The sequence below is a fragment of the Mustela nigripes genome, chromosome X (assembly GCF_022355385.1).
Source record: "Mustela nigripes isolate SB6536 chromosome X, MUSNIG.SB6536, whole genome shotgun sequence".
NCBI lineage: Eukaryota > Metazoa > Chordata > Mammalia > Carnivora > Mustelidae > Mustela > Mustela nigripes.
This window is the reverse complement of record NC_081575.1, coordinates 3,376,759-3,400,587: the sequence shown is the minus strand read 5'-3', so window position 1 is coordinate 3,400,587 and position 23,829 is coordinate 3,376,759. Positions and strand designations below refer to the sequence as shown.

Below are 23,829 nucleotides of genomic sequence, written 5' to 3'. Positions count from 1 at the left end.
GTGAAATGTGTAAACCTGGTGATTCACAGACCTGTACCCCTGGGGATAAAAATATATGTTTATAAAAAATAAAAAAATTTAAAAAAAAGAAAAATAAATATTTGTTCTTTTTTTTAAAAAGATTTTATTTTTTGGGGAGAGAGAGAGATGGCAACAGAGAGCGTAATCGGGGAGTAGAGGGAGAAGCAGAGCCCGACGATCTGGCGCTCAATCCCAGGACCCTGGATCATGATTTGAGCAGACTCTTAACCAACTGGGCTACCCAGGCATCCCTCAGATATTTGTTCTTATTTGAACCTTATTTTTACCGTACAGTAGAAAATTTAGATTTAAATGGCAAGTGAGATGTGCTTACCATTTTTCTGTTCATCTCTTTACAGAAGCCAGGGCCAAAAGAGAAGTTCTAGAATGGAATTGCTTTGTGCTGAATCTGCTGCTGCTGTTGCTGCTGCCTCAGAGGTATGTACATAAGAGCATAAGAGAGTTATAGGGTAAATGGATGGATCCTTCTCCTTGTAGTATTGACTCCTTAGTTACTGTGTGTTCCCAATAGAAAAAAGTTTTCATTTTGAGAAGTATCCCATGTGGGCATAGCACTTGATTGGGATTCCACAGCTGCCATTTTGTAGCCATTTCTTTTCTTTTCTTTTAAAGATTTTATTCATTGATTTGACAGACAGACAGGGAGGGGAGGGAACACAAGCAAGGGAAGTGGGAAAGGGAGAAGCAGGTTTCCCACCCACCAAGCAGGGAGCATGACATGGGCCTCATTTCCAGGATCCTGGGATCATGACCTGAGCTGAAGACAGACGCTTAACCCACCAAGCCAACCAGGTGCCCCCCTGTAGCCATTTCTTATTGGGAACCGTCAACTACCATGCTCACACTGGGGAGCAAGAATATCCTGTCCCCTTCAAGCCCCTCTAACCAGACTAAGGATCACATTGACATGAGACAATCCTCTAACACCATTGGTGGGAATGCGAGTTGGTGCAGTCACTTTGGAAAACAGTGTGGAGGTTCCTCAAAAAGTTGAAAATAGAGCTACGTTAATGGGAGAAAATAAAATTTAATAGTGTACATGGAGGGAACCTACACAGGCATGGAGATTTCAAAGAAGTCATGCAGCATGAGGTATATATGTCATTCTGAACTAAGGAAAAGGGGGTAGGGGGTCTGGGATTTCAAAGAGAAGGAATGCAGTCCTCAGGAAGAATGAGAAAGACTAAATGTCTGGTAAACAATTGCTTGATGGGCCCCTCAGTAACAGTGGGACACAGAGAGGACTTTGATCAGTCAGGCACTGCTAGGTTTCTCCCTGTCCACCATTCCTAGTTCATGGTATAATGGTACATGGTGATAACTCTCTTCATGCAGCAGGGCCTCTACCTAAATTATTGTAGGCAGTTGTCTGGCAGGTAGAGTTTTTCCTGAATCTGCTGAGTTTTGATTGCTTTTTTAACTCAAAATAAACTTCATACCAAAGTGGCCCTCCTTAGAGACGCCTGTTCTTGGCCCCCAACACTTGGTATGGTCCCTGTAGTATTTTTTTTTTTTAATTAAGCTAAGCTTTATGCCATTGTTCAAGGTCTTTTTTGACCTGTGAATACATTTCAAAAAGGAAGAAGTTTACTGATGTGCCTGCTGCAGTAGCCTCATGTGGGGTAGCCTCATGAGCTGGCATCATCCCTTCATGGGCAGAACCCAAGCCCCAAATCGTCTAGATTGCCCCCATCATTTTCCTAAGCCACTGAACGTTTCATCCATTTATCTATTTACTGGATGTCACTAGAGAAAATCTTAGAGGGATGCACATTAATAGAAATATGAAACCTGGATCTGCGTTCAGTGATCTGAAACTCTAGTCTGGGAGAAAGGATCAAACTGCAAGAAAAAAAGGCACAGAACAGAAAAAGCCTCCCAGAAAACTGTCCCCGGGGATGGTGCTCCACCTTACCTGCCAAGCCCTGGGTGCCTGTTACACAGCTGTGGTGGTGGTGCTTCAGAGAGAAAGATGGCCTGAGACTTCAAAATATAAGGGTCAATTCCTAATTTGGCCATTTATCAGTGTTGTGACCTGGGGAAAGTCATTTGCCAGTGGAGAGCCTCTGTTTCCTGTCAGGAAAAGGGGAGTGGTCATGTGCCAGGCTCTCTCATCTGGATGTAACTTCATTTATCAGTGTATATTCTGTATTCCTGCAATAGAACAGAGCTTCTGTGAGAACAGGGGCTGTCCTGTTCATCAGCGTATCCCGAAATATCTTGAACAAGGTTTGCCACACATAGTAGGCGCTCATACCTATTAGATGCACCGAAGAGTATTGTATGTCACAGCACTGTGTCATTTTTATAGCACGCTCCAAATGTAACGTAAAGGGATTCCAAGAGCAGTATAGATAGGCTGGGTGGGTGGATTTTCACTTCAGTTTTCGGGCCTGCATGTGGTTTTGTCTGAAAAGCTTTGTGTGTTTCTGGGACTGTGCAGACAGTAGGTATTTGTACTGTTTAAGCTCTTCTCTAACGTAGGAAACACACCTATGTTTTTAAATACAAAGGGCTGATTTTATATTTTTATATTGCATTTTCCAACTATTGCTCATTGTAGGAGACCAGAATTTGCCACTCCAAAATTTGTCTCTGGGATAAAGATTATTATTTTTTTTTAACTTTTTAAAAAAGATTTTATTTATTTATCAGAGGGGGGTGGGAGAGAGCGAGCACAGGCAGACAGAATGGCAGGCAGAGGCAGAGGGAGAAGCAGACTCCCTGCCGAGCAAGGAGCCTGATGTGGGACTCGATCCCAGGACGCTGGGATCATGACCTGAGCGGAAGGCAGCTGCTTAACCAACTGAACCACCCAGGCGTCCCTGGGATGAAGATTATTTTAAGCTGCATATTTTTAAGGAAGTGCAAACATAGGAGAAGCTCCAAAGACTGAGTAGAAGTTAACCTTTTGTAAGAGACATTTACATTTATAAGGAAAATCTCCCTTTGTTGGAGGTGGCTCTTGCTCTAGGTATCTGGGAACTCATCAGTGGAGAAGATAATGATTTAGATCTGCATAACAATCTCACCCTTATTATTCTGCTTCTCCTGGTCACCTCCCATAAATGACTTCTCCAGTCTCAACATCTTCTTTTGTCTTTAGCTGGAGATGGTATTTAAGGTGATGGCTTTGGCCACTTTGGGGAGTCAGTCAGTTTTCCTGGATCTCTCCCGTGATACAGGAGGTATCCATGTTTGATTTTTTTCTATTAATCTGTCTAATGTTAATTTAATTCTTAGACCAGTCAGAAGAAACGTAAAGGGTAATAAGCTACTTGTATGTAGATGAAACTTTCTGAGGACAGCACATCTGCTAACATTCTGTTCAAGAAAGAATGAAATGGTTGAAATTAGGTAGAAAAAAGCTAATTTAACCAGAGCAGTGCTCTGTTTACGCACAAACTAATTGCTGTTATTCTAGGAAAAGAGGCCAAGACATCCATAGAACTCTGGCCATCATTCCAGTGTCTATGCTGCTGACAGCCTGACTTCATCAGTCCATAAATACTCACCTAGGATCTGCAGTGTGTAATGTGTGAACACCCAGAATCTTTCAATTTAGTGTGTCTTGGGGAAAGTTGGCCTTAAAAATTCTCACTTCATAAACTTATAAAACCTAAGTAATTATAACATGTAATGGAATTTCTTTTAAAGAAACCCATAACCCCACCACTATGGCACAATTGCTATTTATTTTTGCTTATTCCCATTCAGTCTCAGTCTGCCAATTTTAATCATTTCAGTAACTGTATGATATTTCACGGAATTGAGAAACTTCTGCTTCTAATCAAGATGGCATGACTAAGGACCGGATTTAACTTTCCTGCCCCCATGACAAAAATGTATGAAATAATAGTTTTCAAGAAAATGGTCAGTCATTAGGCAACAAAGGACAGGGACTCCTAAGAGATGGGAAACAATTAGATAAGCCCTGCAGTTGCCACAGCAAGTTTCCAGGTGGCAAATCTGCTCCCCTTCACTGGTATCTTTTTTTTTTTTTTTTCTGAAATAGTTTATTTGCTTTGTTCCCCCCCAACCCCGCCCCAGGCCAATTAACCACTGGTACACATGATTTTGTCATTTTAAGTTTATTTAAGCTTAGTGAATTTATGTGGATAGGCTAAATAAAACATATGAACACACAAAAAATGGACATCTTAATCAATACCCGAGGATACACATTTCTACTGAAATATCCAAGAAGCAAGGAACTAAAGACTAAATTGATATATGACTATGATAAAAAGCAGAAGGAAAAAGACTGGGGAAAAAGGTCATATCCCATCTTATTGAATCTTATTGAATACCATCTCACCAGAATTTCTGTCTCAATAATGAAAAGATTGTTACATCCCCAGCAACATATCGCTTCTTTTAAGGAGTACAAAACATAGTGCGCTTGAATGGGGAGGTTGCGCAGTATCCTGAAGTTCAAATGCTGGGATTTGATCCAGGCCAGTATGTTCCAACAAACAGGTTCCTTTGTAGAAAAATTGGCATGGGTCTATGTCTTAATCCAGGCTGAAAAAAAGAAACAAAAACAAAATAAAACACAGCCGAGGCACTAAAATTTTCAGCAGAAATGTAAAAGATTCCTGTGCTAAATCAGGTACTTGTATTTCATATGAGCAGTGAGCTGCAAACTGTTCAAAAAGGATCTAGTCATAAAGGATCACTAAACTCAGAATATGACGTGTACAATTTAAAGCAGCAAATGGCTTCAATTGAGGCACCAGGGTTAGGGAAGAGAGCACTGGGTTTGAAGTCCTTGGACTCTCTCTGTCTCTCTGCTGCTGCCCTGCTGTGTGACCTTGTCTTCTTTGACACTATCAAAGGGGGGAGGTTGCACTAGAAGCTCTCCAGAGCCATTTCCATCTCTGTGCAACTATAGTAAAGATGTTTTTTGGTAATAATACTTCTGACTTCAACCTACATTGAAGACGTGAAGCAGCTGTTTAGTAGCCTCCATCTGGCAGGCCCTCTGGTGGCAGTGCCCTTCTCCCATGGCCGGGTTAGCATCCTACCAACACCTGGGAAAGGTGGTTCTTTTTTTTTTCTTTTCTCCTTTTTTTTTTCCTTTTCTTCTGCCACAGCCTTTGAGTGACACACAGTTTTCTTAGGCTTATGCTTTTAGTGCATCTGTACTGTGTTTATTTTCTCAGTTTTGTCAGAGTATAGCATGTGGCACCTATAATCACTGCTTATTCCCTTCCAGCAATATTTTTCAAGGACATGTTTCATGATGGTTTGTGTTCTGCCTGTGTTTCCTGTTGTTTATGTATCTGTATCCAAATTGAAATGTCATATTCTCCTCATTTGGAAATTCCCAGGATCAAGTTGATATTGGAACAGTTGAGCAGTATGGCCCCCAAGAGTCTGATCATGTAATTAGGATAGAATCTGATACATCTTATGATTCCAGCACATCGTCCCTGGAAAGCATACTGGCATCACCAGGTAAGTACATTTGGATGTGTGGATAGGGATTATCAGAACAAAAACTGTGGCCCACAGGGTAGTTCTTGTTTTTTCAGAGGATGAGAATGTTCTGTTCATAATGATGCAAAAATCACAAGACTGAACTTATTTCATCTTCTGTAAGTTTTTTTGAGATGATGATTTGAGAGTGATGAAAGTGAATATCTCATCAATGGTTCAAGTGCTTGGGAATGGTATTATTCTGTCCCATTAACATTTCATCTTCTAAAGATTGGTGCTAGAGCTCAGCCCTTGGAGGAGTAGCATCTCATCTCTTTGTCCTTTCTCAATCTTCACTGCTATGCCGCAGTGGTTGCAGTCCAAAGAAACCCCCCCCCCTTTTTTTTAATTTTTATATATTTTTTAAAGATTTTTATTTATTTATTTAACCGAGAGAGATCACAAGTAGGCAGGGAGGCAGGCGGGGTTGGGGGGGAAGCAGGCTCCCTGCTGAGCAGAGAGTCTGATGCGGGGCTCAATCCCAGGACCCTGAGATCAAGACCTGAGCCGAAGGAAGAGACTTAACCCACTGAGCCACCCAGGTGCCCCAGAACTTGATTTTTTAGAGAAAAAGAAGGAATAGTTATTTGTCTCGTTGATATTTAGGAAGGTAGAGTCAATCATTTTCCAAATGTCATATGCCTTCTTAGTACTTTTGGTCTCCTTGATATCACTGTAAGAATGTAAAATGGGCAAGACCAAAATGACTCCCCCACTGGGGGAGAGGGAAACCCCTTGTTTTTTTTTTAAAAAAAAAGTACTATTAGAATTTTTAGTATAGGACAAAAAGGATAGTCTCTTAGAAACAGAGATACTTATTATGTAAGTTTCAATATTAAAGACATTTCATAAATATAATTGTATAAAAATACAAAACTTGAGGCGGTCCCAGATGCTTAATGCAGATCCTGACCTCTAATTTGCTGACCCTAGCATGGAGTCTTTGCATTGTGGAATCTTTATATATAGAATTAATTTTTAAATAGCTAGCTAACCTAATAGCTAACTAATAACTAACCTAATATCTAACTAAACTGATAGCTAACTAACTAATACTTCTATTTTTAATAGCTAGCTAACAACTCTTGCATTATGGCTGCCAATCTCAAATTTTGTTAAAAAAAATCTTTCCAAAACAATTGATTGGGGCGGGGGGGAAGTCCGTGAACCCATGATTGTGATTTCTGAAATGTGTAAGGAAAAATTTAGTTTTGAATTTGCACACAGTAAAGTTCACTCCTTGGGATGTATGCTCCTGTGGGCTTGACAAAGGCAAGGAGTCCTGTATCTGCCACCACAGTACCAGACAGAACAGTTCTGCCATCCCCAGATTCCTTTGTGTTGTCTTTGAACTCCAGCTCCGTCCCTCATTCTCTGGCAACCATTGGTCTGTATTTGGTCTCTGGTTTCCTTTTTCCAGAATGTCACGTAAATAACAGAATCATGCAGTCTCTCACCTTTTTGGTCTGGCTTTGTTAGTGAAATGCGTCCTAGAGTCATCCATGTTGCATGAATCAGTGGTTCATTCCTCTTTCCTTGCTTAGTAGTACTGCACCTTGTGCATGTACCACAGTTATTTGTTTACAAATCCACTCATCTGCAGAAGGACTTCTGAGTTGTTTCCATGTTTTTCAGTGACTATATATAAAGCTACTATAACCATTTGCATAGAGGTTTTTTGGTGTGGATACAAACATTTAATTGACTTGGTTAAATTCCTGGGAGCTGGACAACTGGGTCCTATGGGAAGCATGTGTGAAAGAAACTGCCAAACTATTTTCCAAAATGACTCTGCCCTTTTGTAGTCTTTTTTTTTTTTTAAAGATTATTTATTTATTTGACAGACAGAGATCACAAATAGGCAGAGAGACAGGCAGAGAGAGAGAGAGGGAAGCAGGCTCCCCGCTGAGCAGAGAGCCCGATGCGGGGCTTGATCCCAGGACTCTGAGACCATGACCCAAGCTGAAGGCAGAGGCTTAACCCACTGAGCCACCCAGGCGCCCTGCCCTTTTGTATTCTTCAAATAATGTCCAGCTTGCTTTTTTGAAGGAGAGTCATTTCTCAACACCTCCATCAGTACTTCCAGAGCACTCCAGAGATCTCCACATTCTGGGAAACGTACATTTTGGGAAGAGATTTATGATTATGTTTGATTTGGTATTATCAGTTGGAAGGTACCAAATTTCCAGAAGCATGGCCAGAAGAATTTCATGATGAAAAGACACTCAACACGAATGGTTTGGGTACCTAGCCATTTACACTTGGGTGGGTGGAGGTAAAGTGAGACACTCCTTCCTTTTTCTTTATTTTCAAATATGAACACATTTTTAAGGAATGTTCTGAATTACTCTTGGTACCTGGCACATCTAATCCTGAACATGGAACAACGCTGGACTCTCCTGTTTTTATGACTTATAAAGGCAACAAAGAGAAATCTGTAAATCTTGCTGATAATGTTGGTACTTCTGCTTTCTTGGTCACGCGTTCCACTGGGCTTTCTTCTTCAGTTGCATCATCTTTGCAGAGCTTTGAATTCCAGCCGGCGGTGGAACAGGTGTCTGATGTGGATGAGGTACAACTGGAGGACGAGCTGGAAGAGGTGGACCGGATGGAGCAGATGGATGAGGTGGATGAGGTGGGACAAGTAGATGAAGAGGAAGAGGTGGAGCAGGTGGAGCAGATAGAGGAGCTGGAGCAGGAGGGGCAGCTGGACCAGGTGGAGGAGGACAAACAGCTGGACCGAGTGGAGCAGGAGGACCAGGCGGACCAGGCTGAGCAGGAGGCTAGCTCACCCTCCAGTGCAGCTGCTGGCATCAGTGATGAGGTACCTCTCGGAGTCTTGCTCCACATATTTGTCTGGACCACTAACCCTGCAAAGCCCTGAATCTGCACTCTTGTGTTCAAGTTTGCTTTGTAGAAAAAATCCCTTTATTATCACTCTTTCTGTCATACTGCATTTTCAGATGCAGCTGGGAGTCCAGAGGACCCTAGCAAACAGGGAGGTGGGAGGTTAAGAAAGACAAAATCTCTGTTATCCTCTTAATGTGAAATATGTGAAGACACTATGGGTTTGAGAGAAAGTTTGGGCCAAATAGGCAGCTTATCTACTAAGAAAAGGCAGTATTTTCAAGAGCTGTATTCCTTATCACCTGGAAGGGGATGCTAACCATCTAGGGAAGATGACTTTCCTGGCTACCATGCCAACACCTCCCCACCACGAGCTAGGTTTCTCCAACGGAGGTTTTTTGTTGTTGTTGTTGTCGTTTTTTGTTTGTTTGTTTGTTTGTTTGTTTAGTTTAGAAACATGCCTTCCAGAATGCTTGTTGTATCCAACCTTCAAATGTCAGCACCCGAGTAAGGTTCGAGGTCAAATCAGTGCAGTTGGATTTACTACTCTGTTGCTCTTCTATCTACAAATTTGTGTACATAATCACAGATTTGGAAAATCATCTTTTATAATAGCAGGATTATTAAAATCAGGATTAGAAGGCAAGATAATGAATTTATGGTCTGTTATGTGCAATTGTGTACATTAATTACAAAGCCTAAGATGAGTCCCTCCCTCTTTTTTTTTTTTTTTTGAGTCCCTCCCTCTTTTATAATCAAAAGAACTGAGGGCTAGAAGACAGTTGTTTGAATCTGGCCCCAGCCTTGACCTTGCTACATCCCTGAGCCTCAGTTTCTTGACCTCGAAATGGTCTGCTTGCCTTGCAGGGATTTCTAGACTGCTGTGAAAATTTTTTGAACAATTTAAAAAACATTTCCATAGCAATCCATATTGTCTTTATTTATGTCTTTATTTGCCAAAAAGCTGTGGTTCCCCTTTCCCATTGACAAGTTTCTCTTCTGCTTTGAATAAAGTCATAACTAAACTTTAAATGTGACTTTTGTTTACAATAGTCAGAATAAGCAGCAATGAGTGTGGGTAGTACAGCCCTGCATGTGGTAGCGTATTGGACTTATGTGGGGTACCATGGATTGACAGACTGGAGTATATCCAGAAGCTAGAGCCCAGGATGGAGAGAGGCTGTAAAATGTCATGTTGTCAGTAGTTCAGTAGTGGAAGTTAGTCACCGTGGAAGGCACTGGAGAAGGGAGATGGGCAAGGGACAGGAAAGCCTGCTCCAAGTAGCTGCACAGCTGTCGTGCTCCTGAAGCAGAAGCGAGTCTCCAGTGCATTAAACTAGGATGGAGATCTAGCAGCTCAGGGCAGGCAGCTTTCCGCTCCCCTCAAGAAAGCCATTCTCAGATGCGTCAGGTCCCTTCCCCAGGTGGTGTCCTCCCTTCCCTTCAGTGGAGAGGTGTGAGACAAGCTTGGTAGCTCATCTGCCAGGGACAGCAGAGAGAAGTTCCTGCTTGGAGAATGGGGATTTGAATGTGATAACCTGTAGGGTCTGTGGCTGCTAATCCCTAGTTTAGAGTATTTTATTTATTCATTTATTTATTTGCTTAATGAATACCTCCTTTTTTATATGAATATCTACATAGTTTACAACAAAAGAAGGACAATTGGGCAATTTTCACTGGCTTAAAAATTCACAGAATTTTTTATTACAAGCGAGAAAAGCAGCTTGCGTGTTTTTTGCTCTGTTTTTAATAACTCAGCTATGCTCTTCCATTAGCCACAGTATACGATAGAATAGACTCTTGTTTTTGTTCTCTAGCGGTTGCATGTATGTGTGCCTCCTCATCATTAATATTGGGACTGTGGCTCTCTCATCTTGTTTATGCACACAGTACCAACCCAGATCAAGGCAAATAATAGCTTCCACAGATAGTTCTTTCCCAAGAACCCTGCCTCTTCCTTCCACCCTCAGCCAGTCACTTAAGAAGCTGTGTCCACTTAATTTCTTTCACATGTGTCCCTTCCTCTCTATGTCTCCTGCCTCTGGTCTGTTTCAGGCCCCTGTTATCTCTACTGTAACTGTGTGTGGAAGATATGTACTTTCTAGGACGTTGTGAAGGTCAGATCCATGAATTTCTTTGCAAGTGCTTAGAGGAGTGCCTGGAACAAAGGAAGCGCCATTTGAACTTCTTCTTCTCACCCATTGCTAATGGGGTATCTGATAGACGTTTCCCACGTGCCTTGTCTGTGATATGATGGCCCACTGAGTCTGACTCTCTCACTAAGGATATTGGCAGGTCTTTGCTTCACACTTTGGGGCCAATTCCATGGTTTTATATTTTGAGGGAAAAAATCAGACTGCATGATTCCCATGATCCATTTCTGATCTTGAATTCTTGGATTCTTTAGCCATTTCTTCAGACTTTCTAGTCATGAAGGAAATTGGGGGTGCAGGAATCATTCTCATTCTCAGTCTTTGCAGACTTGGCAATAAAAGTCTGGTAGGATTTGGAGACCCCGGTGTCCCTATCTGTGAGCCACAAGCAATTCCTCCCCACAGTCAATACAACTACCGCCATCAATTATGTCATATATCAACAAGCGGGAGCTGGAGCTGATGAAAAAGTTCACGGAGCAGCTGGAAGAGCGGACACGGATGCTGCAGGCTGACATCCGAAGCCAGTGGGATGCACTGGAAATGATGAAGGAACAGCTTCAGAGAATACAGGATTCTACCTTTCAGGTCAGAGGCCAGTTCCAAGTAAGTAAGTGGCAGAAGGGAGAGGTAAAAAGAGACCTTGACAGTTGTCAAGCAGTCAGTCACCGGGGTCTGCTAGGAGGGAGAGCAGCTGCTCCAGGGTGGCAGTGGGGCATTTGGAGTGGTCCTCAGCAGGGACTTTTGCCTGTGCTATCTTTTGGCTGTACTGGCTGAGATCAGCCCAGTCAGGCTCTGGCGGTGGCAGACACAGATCCTATATAGCCAAGGTTTCCCGGGGGCCCTGTCCCACTCTGTCCCAGGCATGTCCTGTTCCCTGAGGAAAGGTGTGGCCTCTGAATAAGACCTCCATGATACTGTGTCCTTCCAGATGCAGCCAACCATCTCACACCACCTTGACCATCCTGAGTTCCAGTCTTTGGAGCCAGTGCTCAAGAAACAACGCACTGAGCAAATGAAGGAGTCCCTCCCAGACCTCGAGGAGATCAGCCTTTCCTGTGGTTCATGTTCACCCTGCTCTTTCAAATTCTCGGAGGAGCTGGAGGAGACTTGTGATGACTCCAACCAGGTACGGAAAGCCTGTTTCAACTGGGGAGATGAAAGGAGATTTTATTGTCATAAACACCGGGGCTCACCTGATTCTCCTGAGGGGTTGATGCCTAATCAGTTGGCTGTGGTTCACTTGCCTGAGATAAAAATTCTTGGCGAGGTAGACCCAGACACTCGTTCCCAGGCACACATATGTGCATCCCGGATGGCAGCGCCTTGTGCCCGGATAAACACATAGACATCACCCTGACCACACCCGCAGGCACCGGGCTGCTGTCATCTGCTCTAGGAGAATGGAGGAGGGCTGTTCAGTTGGCTTCTGGGGGACTCTTGGGGGCACTGAGGTTCTTTCGTCTCTCCTTCTGAAGCCACTGCTGGAGGGGCAGGACCCATTCCTGCAGCAGCCGTTGCAACAGGCACAGGACCAGCTTCTGTCAGAGCAGCAGATGCAGGAGCAGCCCCAGCCGCCGAGCACCGTGGTGGGAAGGCAGAATCTGCAGATATACCTGCCAGGCCGGGCCAGCGTAGCTGTGCCCCTCTGTGAGGACCACATGACGTTCATGCACACCCAGCCCATCGTTCCTGTCCAGTTAGCAGCTGGACAACAGCCCTCTGGCTGCTATCAAGGCGATACTCTGCGGGACGAGGAAGATGACAGCCCTAGGTAAGAAGTGCATGGAACAGTGGTAAGTGCAGAAGTCCCTGCTTTCCCCTTATGGCCAGACACTGTGCCTGAGCCCATGAGTGACTTACCCACAGGGCACCCAACCCCCCTCATCAAAAGCAGTGTGCTCCCACTCACCTTGCTCTGTGGCTTCCAGACCCCTGCCTCTACATGCGCAGTGTGTGGCCAAGCATGTGCTGGTAGAACGGAGGAGACTGTGAAAATAGGAGGCCTAGATAAGCTAGGGAACTGGCAGATCTTGAAATCGCTTGGCTCCACCCCCCCAAGCGCAGTCTTACCGCACGGGATGTCTAGAGCAAAGTCTTATGTGCCCATAGCTGAGTGACTCCAGAGCTCCCAGCTTTCTTCTCCCACTCCACTGTAATCTGGTGATCATAGCAGACCAGAAGAAGGGGTCTCCAGAGAAGTGATAATCTATGTGAGGGAAGTGGGTGTGAAACAGTTGCTACATGTCCATTGGATACCAAGGGGCTAAGCTCCCAGAAGAACTAAGTTCTCGGAGGCTGTATGAGGACATGAACACATTTTCTGCTCAGTAATAAGTCTGTGGTCCCAAATGCCAGAAAGAGAAGGCTCTGCTCAGCAGTGAAGGGGTTGTAGAGCACATGCTTGGTGCCTAGTAAATAATTTTGAGCGAATGCCAGCTCTCTGAGCAGGCTTCCCAGAGCTCTCCAGATTTCCTTCTGGGCCTCCCCTGTAGAGTCAGTGACCCTGATATGTCTGGTGGGTGGGTTAGTGCCACGTTCCCCACAGGCCTGATCATCAGAATCCACTTGAGGAGGCTGTAGGAAGTACAGATTCAGAAGTCCCTATTTACCCAAGATAAAGGGGGCTCTTGTAGAGACAGCACTGGATTTGCAGGGAGGAACTAGCCCGGCAGCCCCAAACAGAAACAAAGGGCATGTCCCTGACTTTGGATGGGTAAAGTGACAGAGGCCCAAGGCCACAGAGATCACCATTGTGGGATATTCAGGACTGTCCAAGTAATACAAATAAAACCACTGGAGCCAAAAGACTAATTCACCTCAGTCTTTACATTCACCTGACTTTGGCAAATGGAATCTTCTTTGGGCAAGGTGAGGATACAAACCCATGAATCCTGATTTAGCCACCAGAACCAGTTGTGCCATAAGCACCTACCAAAGAACAAGGCAATGGCTCCTGGGTCATGGGTCCCAGACCCATGTCACTATAACATGTTTTTTTCAGTTTTGTTCCTGAGGAGCAGCAGAAGGTGTCCATGGTATATAGCCCGGGCTCTGACACAGTTGCTTCTACCAGCTTTCCTCAGTCTCCCATACATTCTGACTCCAGCTTAGTCACTCTGGAGACCCCGCAGGATTATATCCAGCTTTGGCGACAGCCACCAGATTCACAGCATCACCTTTACCTCCAAGTGAATACTTGGACTTCCAGTGAGCAGAACAGCCTGCAGGACCAAGCTACCTGGCCCCAGGTATAAACCTTTCCTTTCCCCTATGCTTCCCAGCCTAGGTCAGGGCATTTGGCATGGAGGCCAGGCCCCTTCCCCAAAAAGCACACACCACAGCAGTATGCTCTGGGTGTGAAAGCCAGACTTCAGAGCTCAGTAAATTCGAGAGCAATTACTCGCATGGCGGCGGCACACACTGCTGAGTCAATTGATTCCCTTCAAGTTTCCATGAAAAAGTGAGCTGTCCTCATGGATCTTAAATGCGATCAGAGGTAAAAACTTCCCTAACTAACCCTAACCCAGACCCCTTTCTGAACTTGTGGATCATTCATTCTGCTGCAAAATCCTGGGCCTCGTGTGGGTGTGGTTCATTGTACTAAAAAATGAACCAAGGGTCCTACTGTGCAATGTGCTTGGTGTTTATGCACAGGGAGCTCCATACTTGCCAGGAAAGACCCCCACCTCAGGGACCATCTGCTACGGTCATATTTCCAGGGCAGTGTTGGCAGCTGATCCAGATGGAAATCATTTACTGGGTTTGGTCCCAGAAAGACTCTCAGCAGGCCCCTTGGGACCAAACACGCTCAATGTGACTAACAGTATCTTATAAAGGGTGTTTTGATTCTGGCTTCAGAAATCTTTTTTTTTTTAAAGATTTTATTTATTTATTTGACAGAGAGATATCACAAGCAGATGGAGAGACAGGCAGAGAGAGAGAGAGAGAGAGAGAGAGAGAGAGAGAGAGAGAAGCAGGCTCCCTGCTGAGCAGAGAGCCCGATACGGGACTCGATCCCAGGACCCTGAGATCATGACCTGAGCCGAAGGCAGTGGCTTAACCCACTGAGCCACCCAGGCGCCCTGGCTTCAGAAATCTTAATGGAGCCTAACCTCTGATTTTTTAAAACTAATGACAACAACAAGGCAAAAAGAACCCAGTAAGTTAAGGCAGAATGAGTGAGTTTGGAATTTTAAATGGCTAAATGTGTGGTTATTTTGACATATACACCTTGACCAGCTGGACTGCCAATCCTCCAGAAAGTTGACCCACAGGAGGCACTGCTCACATGAAAAGAGCACATAGATGCTCAGTGGACCCTGTGGTTCAGTTCCCAAGGCAAACTCTGGTGAAACCCTTCATCATGTCTGCTCTCAGAGCACTACCATCTGGATGGGCCCTTAGGAGCAGAGCAGCCATCCCAAGGAAGTGGAAAAGGGAAGATGCCTGGAAGGTTGTTGGGAGAATGCCATGTGATGGGAAAGGTAACAGCACCCCACACAGGTATTAACCCAACAGCCTTAGCTGGCAATCAGGCTCAGCATGGAAGTTACTTAGGTTGAGCAGAATAATAGCAGGGTCCAAGGGTAGGGCCAGGGAGAGAGCTTCCAAGCCTTTGGCTAGCCATGGCTGGCAGAGAAGCCTGGCTAGGGAGGGCCAGACACAGAACCTCATAGTCTTAGGCATGAAGAAAACTTTGGGGGAGACCAGGGCAACTCTTGCTGGTCTTTAAGACAAGATGTTGTTGGAAGACAAAAGTGGAGAGGAACCCCATTGTCCCCATCTGCACCTTCTGGTAGCGCCTTGTACGTCTGTGTCCCAAAGACATACTTCTCAGCAGCTTGCTGACTTGGACTAGAGGGAAAGTTTCACCTTGTCCACCTTTTTCTTGGCAGGTGTCAGCTCCTCAGGCAAACCCCGAGGCTTTCCAGAACCCTGAAGAATACTCACCAGACCATATCAGCTATTTTATGTCTGCCGAGCAGTCTAGCTCAGACGAGAACCAGCACCAGCAATACTTTCATACTGAACCTTGAGAGAAGAGGGACAGACAGGCCAATGAGGCCTGCATGGCCAGGGGACCTCCAAGGCTCACAGAGTCCCCTGGAGTAGGGGTTGGGGAGGGGGAGGTGGATATTTTCTTTTCTTTCCTGATAAGTTCTGTTTGGGATTGTCGAGCACAACCCATTTCTTGGAAGAGGCAGCCCGTGATCTCCAGTGTGCTGATGTGTGACAGCAGCCAGGCCCCAGCAGGAGACCGCTGTCCCTTACCTTCTTGCCTGGCCTTGCACACACCTGTTCTACTAGGGGTGAGCAGGCTGCAGAGTCTACTCAAGTTCAAATACCGTTTTTTGTTTTTGTTTTTGTTTTCTGCTGAGAAACATTTTCCAGCATGGTTTATAATCTGGTAGGAAGCTGTTTTGTCTTAAGCCACAGTCATGCTGGGGAAATCACAGGGAACAGAATTCCAATGGTGGAAAGCTGAAATCAGAGGAACACAGGTGCTTTGTACTAAATCACAGCTCCAGTGCTTAATAAATATCTTTCATTGCAACTCTCTGTGAACTTATATGATTGGTCTTTTGGAACCCAGAAATGGTACTGACCTAGTTGACTGGTACTGGGGTCCTCTCATTTCCTGGACTTGAGCCCCTCATGGGCACCTCTTCTCCCTGCCACATTTGCAGAGACCGATGGCTTCTGCCACCCTGACTAGCCGTGTGCCCAGGCCCTCTGTGTGGCTGAAGCCTGCCGGCTCTTTCATTGATGCTGAGGGCAGCCACAGGCTTACTGGGCCCAAACCAGAGGGCCTAGACTAGGCTACCCACTCTGTGGAGACCATGCTCTGCCTCACATATCACCTCTGAGGTGAGCCTGGGTGCATTGCATGCATGTTCCTTCTCTCCTGCCTATAGCTTTTCCTCTAGCGGGGGTGCTCCCTGGAGGGAAAGTGATTTGTTCTCTGGCTAGATACCAAGTAGAGCATCTTTCCAACTGTCTACACAGGGGCCAAGAGGAGGGCAGCAGGAAGCACTTGAACAACCTATCAGAAGTCATCCCGAGCCTTTAATGTCTGTCTTAAGATAATGAGTCATTATCTTATTACTTATTTATTACTTATTTACTTATTACTTACTTATTTTGAATAAGTGAGAGGAAGCCCCCAGTCTCTAGGGACAAGTTAAAGGGGGTACATGAGGCCTCACACCCACAGGAAGATTTCGGCATTCTTCAGGAAATCTGATCTCTACCAGGGTGGTCTGGACTGAATGTGTCCCTCTCCAATTCATGTATGGAAACCCTACCCAACAATGTGATCATATTTGAAGGTAGGGCCCTTGGCAAGTGCTCAGCTTCAGATGAAGTCATAAGGGTGGGCCTCCCACAGTGGAATTAATGCCCCTATAAGAGGAGACACAAAGAGCCTGCTCCCTCTCACCTTGTGTGCACAAAGAAGAGGTCATGTCAGCCCAGAACAAGACGGTGGCTACTTACAAGCTGAGAGAAGAGGTATCTCTGGAACCTTCAGACTGTTACGGCAGTCTGGGCTGACCAAAACACAGGGGATATTTCCTTCTTGGCATGTCCCTTTGTAGCCATTGGGAAGGAGCAGTTGAAGGCTCACCTGCCGCAGTCACTCCTTGGCCCATTGTGTTTGGCAGAGGTAGAAAATTTCCAAGAACCAGTTCTCTTTGGCTGCCGTGTAGAGATGGCAATGGAGAAGTCAGGGACACCCTTGATACCCACCATGACTGTGGATGAGCAGAGTTTGAAGTGATGGGCATTCTGGGGGTGTTGACAGGGACTCTGTGGCCTCCTGCACTGGTAGCTGCCTCTCTTGGTCAGGGGATCACCTTCCCCTCCTGCCGGACTGTACAGGGAGGACTGCATGTGTGTACAAATCATGCTGCACTTGTCAGAGTGAGGAAAGCGTGTGCACAGAAGCCCAGGCTCAGAGGTCCTGAAGGTGCTTTGTGGTCTGTGTGCAGGTAGGGGGTAGTATGTGGCTCAGCAGGCTCCTTCAGTCTACGCAGTCAGCTGGTAGTATTCTGACCATGGGGGAGGCGCAGAGGTTTACTATGGAGTAACAATGGTTCCCATGGCTGGGCCTGCTGTTCCCAATATGAACATGATTTGCTCCCGCCTCCTTTCTCCCTTGATATGGTCAAGCAGGCCCTAAGAATGACACACTCCCATCAGGATACAGCTGAGGCCCTGTTCTGCCTTGGACAAGCCACTTAAGCTCTCTGAGCCTCAGTTTCTCCATCCAAAAAAAGGAGGGAGAATGAGATGATGCCTTTCCTGCCCAGCTGTCAGAGCAGGTAAGGATAAATGGAATGGTAGAGCTGGAAGAGGTTTTGGGAAATGCACCATAAAAGCTGATGAGGCTGGAGGCATTTGGTTGTGATTATTGTTTGAATGCAATGTCTAGAGTGTGCCTTGCTGGGCCAGGACATGTCTGAACGGGCCAATTGATTCAGGCTTCACCACTCCCTGAATTCAGACAAGGACCCTAAACTGGGAAGGTCTCTGGTCACCTTGGGCTGTGCCTCAGTCAACGGCTTAGCTCCTGACTCAGCCCTGGGATGAGGTTGTCAGAGGGGAAAGAGGCCTTGGTCTGCTCTTTCTCAGAGATCCCCCATAGTAATAGCTGGAAGGACATCCTATTTTAGAGTGACACAAGGGCCCCAGATCCCAGAACCAGTGCCCACATGCAGGATGGGCCAGTTGTGAGTTTGTTCTGTGTATTGCCGAAGGCAAACCATGGTGAGAACCAGGAGGAGATTTCTGGCAGTTCCAGGCCTACTCCCTGCTCCAAAGCATTCCTGCTTTTCCTGGCCCAGACCTTGGACTGGGCTTTAACTGGGGTTGGCTGGCACTTACCTTTTGGTTCATTTTCCCGGCCCTGAGAACTGATTCCCCCAGCTCCAGAGGGTCTCTTGATGATTGTAGCCAGGGAGAAAACTGCGTGTTCTCAGGCTTTGTAGGGGGCAGGGCTGACCGGGGCGGAAGGAGGGCAGGGCAGCATGAGGATGAGGGGTGACTGGTGTTCTTTTAGCAACAACGGAATAAGAAACAGGCATGAACTGAGGAGTGGAGCCTAGACCAGCCTTGCCCAGGGCAGGATAGAAGTTTGGGCAAGAGCTGAGTCAAGAAGAGTGGTCAGAGAAGCTTCTGAGGCCACAGCTCAAACTGGAAAGAGTTATGCCTATTCTTGCGGTCTGTGCTAAACTAAACTGCTCCAGCAGGCCCTGGGGACTTCGCAGCCCACAACGCCAAGTTTCATCAGAGAAATCTTCAGATGCCACACCTGGAACTGCTCTAGCACCCTCCCTCCCGGCCCCCAGGCTGTACACACGGTGCGCGACATACCTGGGCCACCTTGTCTTCTCTCTCAGGCTGTTCTTGGGTGTGGGAGAGTTAGCCGGGGAAGAAGAGCTATTTCTCCAGCAACCCAAGGGCAGGCAGATCCCAGTGAATGGGTTGGAAGGGGGACTCCAAAGGCAAAGCAGGTCTTGCTCTTAGGATACCCACCCCAGCACCCCAGGCTCAGCTGCCTGGCTCTCCTGCCTGGGTGGCCTCCAAGAGGCAGCGGCATTCTGTCTTGGCCCACACTCTGCTTACTGGCTGGGATACAAGGGTTGTCCGTTCCCTAAATTTCCCGGCTTTGCCATGCACCTCTGCTGGGACAGCTGTGGCCTCCTCCCTCACCCCAGCTACTTACACAGGAGATCCAGGAGCCCCAGGCCCTGACTGTCCTTCATATAACACAGCCACCAGCAGTCCCAACATTCAAAAAGGGTGGCCCCTAGCAATGCTGTAAAGAAGGTGACCCCTGGCTGAGACCATTGTCACCTTACCATGACCCCACAAGACTTGATGGTGGCTCAGTGTGGATTTGTTACCTCTCCAGCATCCAGCTGCATTGGCTTCCCCTGTCTGGGAAAGCACAGGAGTCGCTTTTCTCTCTGGGTTGGTGGGGGCCGGGGAGGCTGGAAGGACGTGACTGAAGTGCCCCAGCTACCATATGCGTCAGAACTTCCAGACACCACTGCCATGACCCGCACATCAACTCCTCCCTGGGTGGACTGCACAGCTTCCTCAGTGAGCAAGACTAGGTCTGGACAGAGTAGAGTACTCCACACACAGCCTTAACAACTCAATATTCATGTATTTTATGTGGCATCAGAAATTCATAAATGTCCCTGTTCCTGAATGCTGTTGATGAATAAAGAAGACCATGTACATGGACAGTGCATCACTGGCCGATGCCCTCTGCAGCATCTCCAGTGTTCCAAGCATTTTGAAGATAATGAGAGCAAAGGTAGTGAATGAGAGTGAAAGGACGTTCTGTTCGGCCAAAATCACTGGGAAGGAAAGTGTGAGGGAGAAAGACTGTGCAGAGGACAAGAGAGCAGGCAGGCATGGGAGCTTAGAACAGCAGCTTCTCTCACCAGGGTGAGACCAGAACTTGTCTCCAGCCTCAGGAGAGAGCACACCAAATCCTACCCCCAGCTCTCAAAATGGGCTACCACAATTGTAATGAAAACCCTCTGCTTTATAGCTGGGACCCAATTACCTCTTTCGTAGGGGATATTAAATAATTGAGATGTGCTGTTTTCATGGGTAAGCAAGACAATGTTGAATGGTTCTTCACTGCTTACTAAATAAAATACAAATTCTCAGCCTTGAGAATTCTTTACCAGCTTCCTATCCCTCCTCCCTTCACAGACTCTGCCTCCAGCTTCTCTGAAGCACTGGGTTTGACACAAGCCCTGGTCTTTCTGCCCTCGTAGATTTGTCCCTATTCTGTATACCTGGCATGTCCTTCCCTCCCATCTCTGCATTTCCAACCTCTGTTCGTGATGCAGAGCTCAGACGGGAAGCCCTGGTCTGTTCCATGTCCCCCTCCACCCCTGCTTGTGCCTCACTCAGAATATTTGTGTCTCTGTTTACCTCCTACTATGCATGTGGCCCCTTCTAGACTGAGCTACAGTGGGCAGAGATCAGGGCAGGTCTTAGAGGCCCCCAGGATACCATGCCTTACAGATTGAGCCTTTTGTCTACAAATGTTGCAATGAACATCTTTGTAATGGAGTCCTTAACAGTCACCTGGAAAACTTCATAAAGAAAAACCCAGCTACTTGAGGCAGGATCATCAAGTGGGAAGTCAAGCTAGTGAGGCCCTCTTCTTGGGCAACTTCCCAGCAGCTGGGAGGGGCCATGAAGCCCCTGGGGCCAAAAAGTACCCTCCTGCCCCAGCCCTGGGCCCCAGCAAAGCCTTCCTCCTCTGTTTACCTAATATTTAGCTCAGGTGTATATGCCTATAAGCTTCTCAATGTTAACCAGTAAACCTGAAGCCCTTCATCAGGCTTCTTCCTCACGGAGAGACTCAGAACCCTGCAGGAAGATGGGGGCAGGGAGAGGAGAGCAGGGGGAATTGACAGTGACAACTAAATGCCAAGAGGCCTGAAACTTCCAGAGCCATGCACGTTTCCTGCCCAGATGGAGGCCTTGGCCCTGAGGGTCAAAGGGTAATTAACCACATGGTCACCTTGTTGATGAAACAAAACCCACAACCCTGCAGAATCAAAACATGTCAAAGGCACAGAGGCAAAAGTCAACAGACAGGACAGACAAATTGCAGTATTTAGATTTCATGCATTCAAGTGTTTGTGTAATTTATTTAGAGTTCTAGCCCACCAGCTTGTGGTGAAGACAGGTGGGAAGAGGGGCTGAAAGTTCAGCTGAGGTGGGGTGTGACTTCAGCTGAGAACCTGGCAAAGGGGAGGATTTACACTCACAACCTTGGAGCACCTGATCTGCTAGGAAAGGCAAACTTCACACATGGTGTCTGTGACAGCCAGAAACCCAGGAAGGAGCTGGGGCCACCAGCTTTAGTGCTGCTCCTGTATTCTTCCCCCTCAGTTGCCTGGGGGCAAAGCCCAGCATTTTCCATCTGGAATGTGGTGCCGAGGAAAGCAAGACATTGAAATTTTATGGAAGATTTCTACCTGCTATCTACCCTCTTGCTGTGAAACTTTGGGCAGATCCTTCAACTTCCCTATGACTGTGGTGATTCTCTGGAACATAAGGGCAAAGATAAGAGACCTGCTCTAGAGCCGGGGCTAGAGCCAAGAGATTTCCTGGGTGAAGGAACAAATGAATGAATGAGCAAACAAATGTCAGTCTGGCCCCTGCCTGTCTGACTCCTCCTCAGTGCTAATGAAGACACAGAGGGGTGTCTGGTCCCTGAGAGGATTGACCTACTGCAGATACTTGCTGCCTTCACAACCCCACTCTTTGTCCATTCAGGTCCCCTTTTCTGGTCCTTTCTGCTTAACTTACAAGCATTCTCAGGACAGTGTTGCGTCCAAGCCCCCCTTCAGACCCACTTCCTCCTTTAATGGCTGAACTTTCCCCTCCACTCAGCTCTCTGACCCCCACCTGGGAAATGATACATGATTCCCAACCTCAATAGCCCACTCCTGCTCTCCCTGCTGGCCTCCAGTCCTGTAGATCCAACTGCACACCTGGTGATGGGTATTAAGAAGGCACCTGATGTGATGAGCACTGGATGTTATATGCAACTGATGAACTGTTGAACACAACATCAAAAATTAATGATGTACAGTATGCTGGCTAATAGAACGTAATAAAAAAAAGAAAAAGAAAGATCCCACTGCACACTGGACATCTCCCTGTGGGTGTCCCCCAGGCACCTCAAGTCAACACAGCCAAAAACAAGCTCTTCACCAGCTCCCCTCTCAGGGGCTGGCACCTGCATCCTCTCAGTCACCCAAGCTAGTATTCAGACATTGTCCTTGACTCCTGCCTTTCCCCAAACTATCCTCTTAGGCACAATTGTCTGTTTCCTCCACTGACACACAGTTGGAGCGGGGAAACTGTGAATGAATATGGGAATGAATGAGTAAACAGAGGGTTAGATGATTTATATGGTCTCGTGAGCCCAGCACAGTCTGAGCATGTAGATATCAGGGAAGATCTGTTGGGCAATGGACTCTCTCCTCTCCACCAGAGCCTTTCCAGGCCCTTGCTTGGGCACAAACGCACCTCCAAGCTCTGGACACTTGGCTCTAGAGGTCCTTGATGTCGGGGCCAGCCTGTGAGGCTATATACCATGGTAACAGCCTCAAGAAGTAGGTTTGATGAGCTAGGACATAGGCTGAGCTTCTTGGTGCCAGCTTCCCAGACCTCAGGGTGCTCAAGAGAACACTCAGAATCTCTTCCTATGGTTTCTCAAGGCTGGGGCATTGGACAGAGCCCAGACATAGGCCAGGAGCACAGGGCTGGTACCAGTGAAGATGTTTCCCTTATCTGTGTTTTGGGGCTCATGGTTTCTTCTTTTCCAGCCTTACACACCCCACCACCAGTCATCTGGTGGTACCAACAGTAGGCTCCAGCTGGTAGGCAGCACCACTCACGCCCATGCCTTAAGGAAGCTTAGAGCAGTCAGAAGGGTCATTGGAGCTCTGGCCACAGGCCCCAAACTTTAGGCAGGGCTTGGTCAGACTCATCGCTTGTCATCTCTCGCCCCCTGGCGTACGGTTGCAGTATTGCATCCCTCTAGTGGCCTCCCTTGTGACCAAACCAACTAACATTTCCTGAGCACCTACTCCAGCCCAGACCCTATGCTGGCAAAATTCTATTCTCAAGACTTTGGTCCAGCCCTTCGTCAGCTCCCTGGTATCCCCAACTTCTCTATTCTCCAAGTGCTTTCAGAATCACCGTCCATTATGTCGTCATTCCTGTTCCTTCTTTGCTTTGTCAAAATCGTTGGCAAATCCCCAACTTTGCATGAACCCAACTATTTGTCCTCTGTGTGCCTGCACTTAAGTATCTTTGTGCTGCTAGGGAGAACTACTATAGATTTATGATCTCCAGCCTCATCCAGGCACACCTTTGTGCTCAGAAGGCCTTCCATGTTTTGTGTTTGCCGGTCCCATTCTCAGAATGGTGACTTGCTCTTTCAAAGTCTTTCCCTCCTGCTTGCCTCGTCGGTGTTTGATTTAGAAATAGGAGGATGTGGGGGGAGGAGTCAAGATGGCGGAAGAGTAGCTGGCTGAGACTACTTCAGCTAGCAGGAGATCAGCTAGATAGCTTATCTAAAGATTGCAAACACCTGCAAATCCATCGGCAGATCAAAGAGAAGAAGAACAGCAATTCTGGAAACAGAAAAACAACCCCTTTCTGAAAGGTAGGACCGGCGGAGAAGTGAATCCAAAGCGACGGGAAGATAGATCCCGGGGGGAGGTGCCGGCTCCCGGCAAGCGGCGGAACA

The 23,829-nt window shown here is 46.7% G+C and overlaps 1 protein-coding gene across 1 annotated transcript in view; it reads left to right on the top strand.

Moving 5' to 3' along the window:
• Positions 1-15,562, top strand: part of PASD1 (PAS domain containing repressor 1) — a 61,817-nt gene extending 46,255 nt beyond the window's left edge. The window contains exons 8-15 of the mRNA XM_059385931.1: positions 381-459; positions 5,376-5,502; positions 7,944-8,347; positions 10,929-11,129; positions 11,455-11,652; positions 12,002-12,297; positions 13,528-13,774; positions 15,422-15,562. Coding sequence (XP_059241914.1) covers positions 381-459; positions 5,376-5,502; positions 7,944-8,347; positions 10,929-11,129; positions 11,455-11,652; positions 12,002-12,297; positions 13,528-13,774; positions 15,422-15,562 — 1,693 coding nt within the window. The remainder of the gene's footprint in view (positions 1-380; positions 460-5,375; positions 5,503-7,943; positions 8,348-10,928; positions 11,130-11,454; positions 11,653-12,001; positions 12,298-13,527; positions 13,775-15,421) is intronic.
• Positions 15,563-23,829: the final 8,267 nt, after the last annotated feature.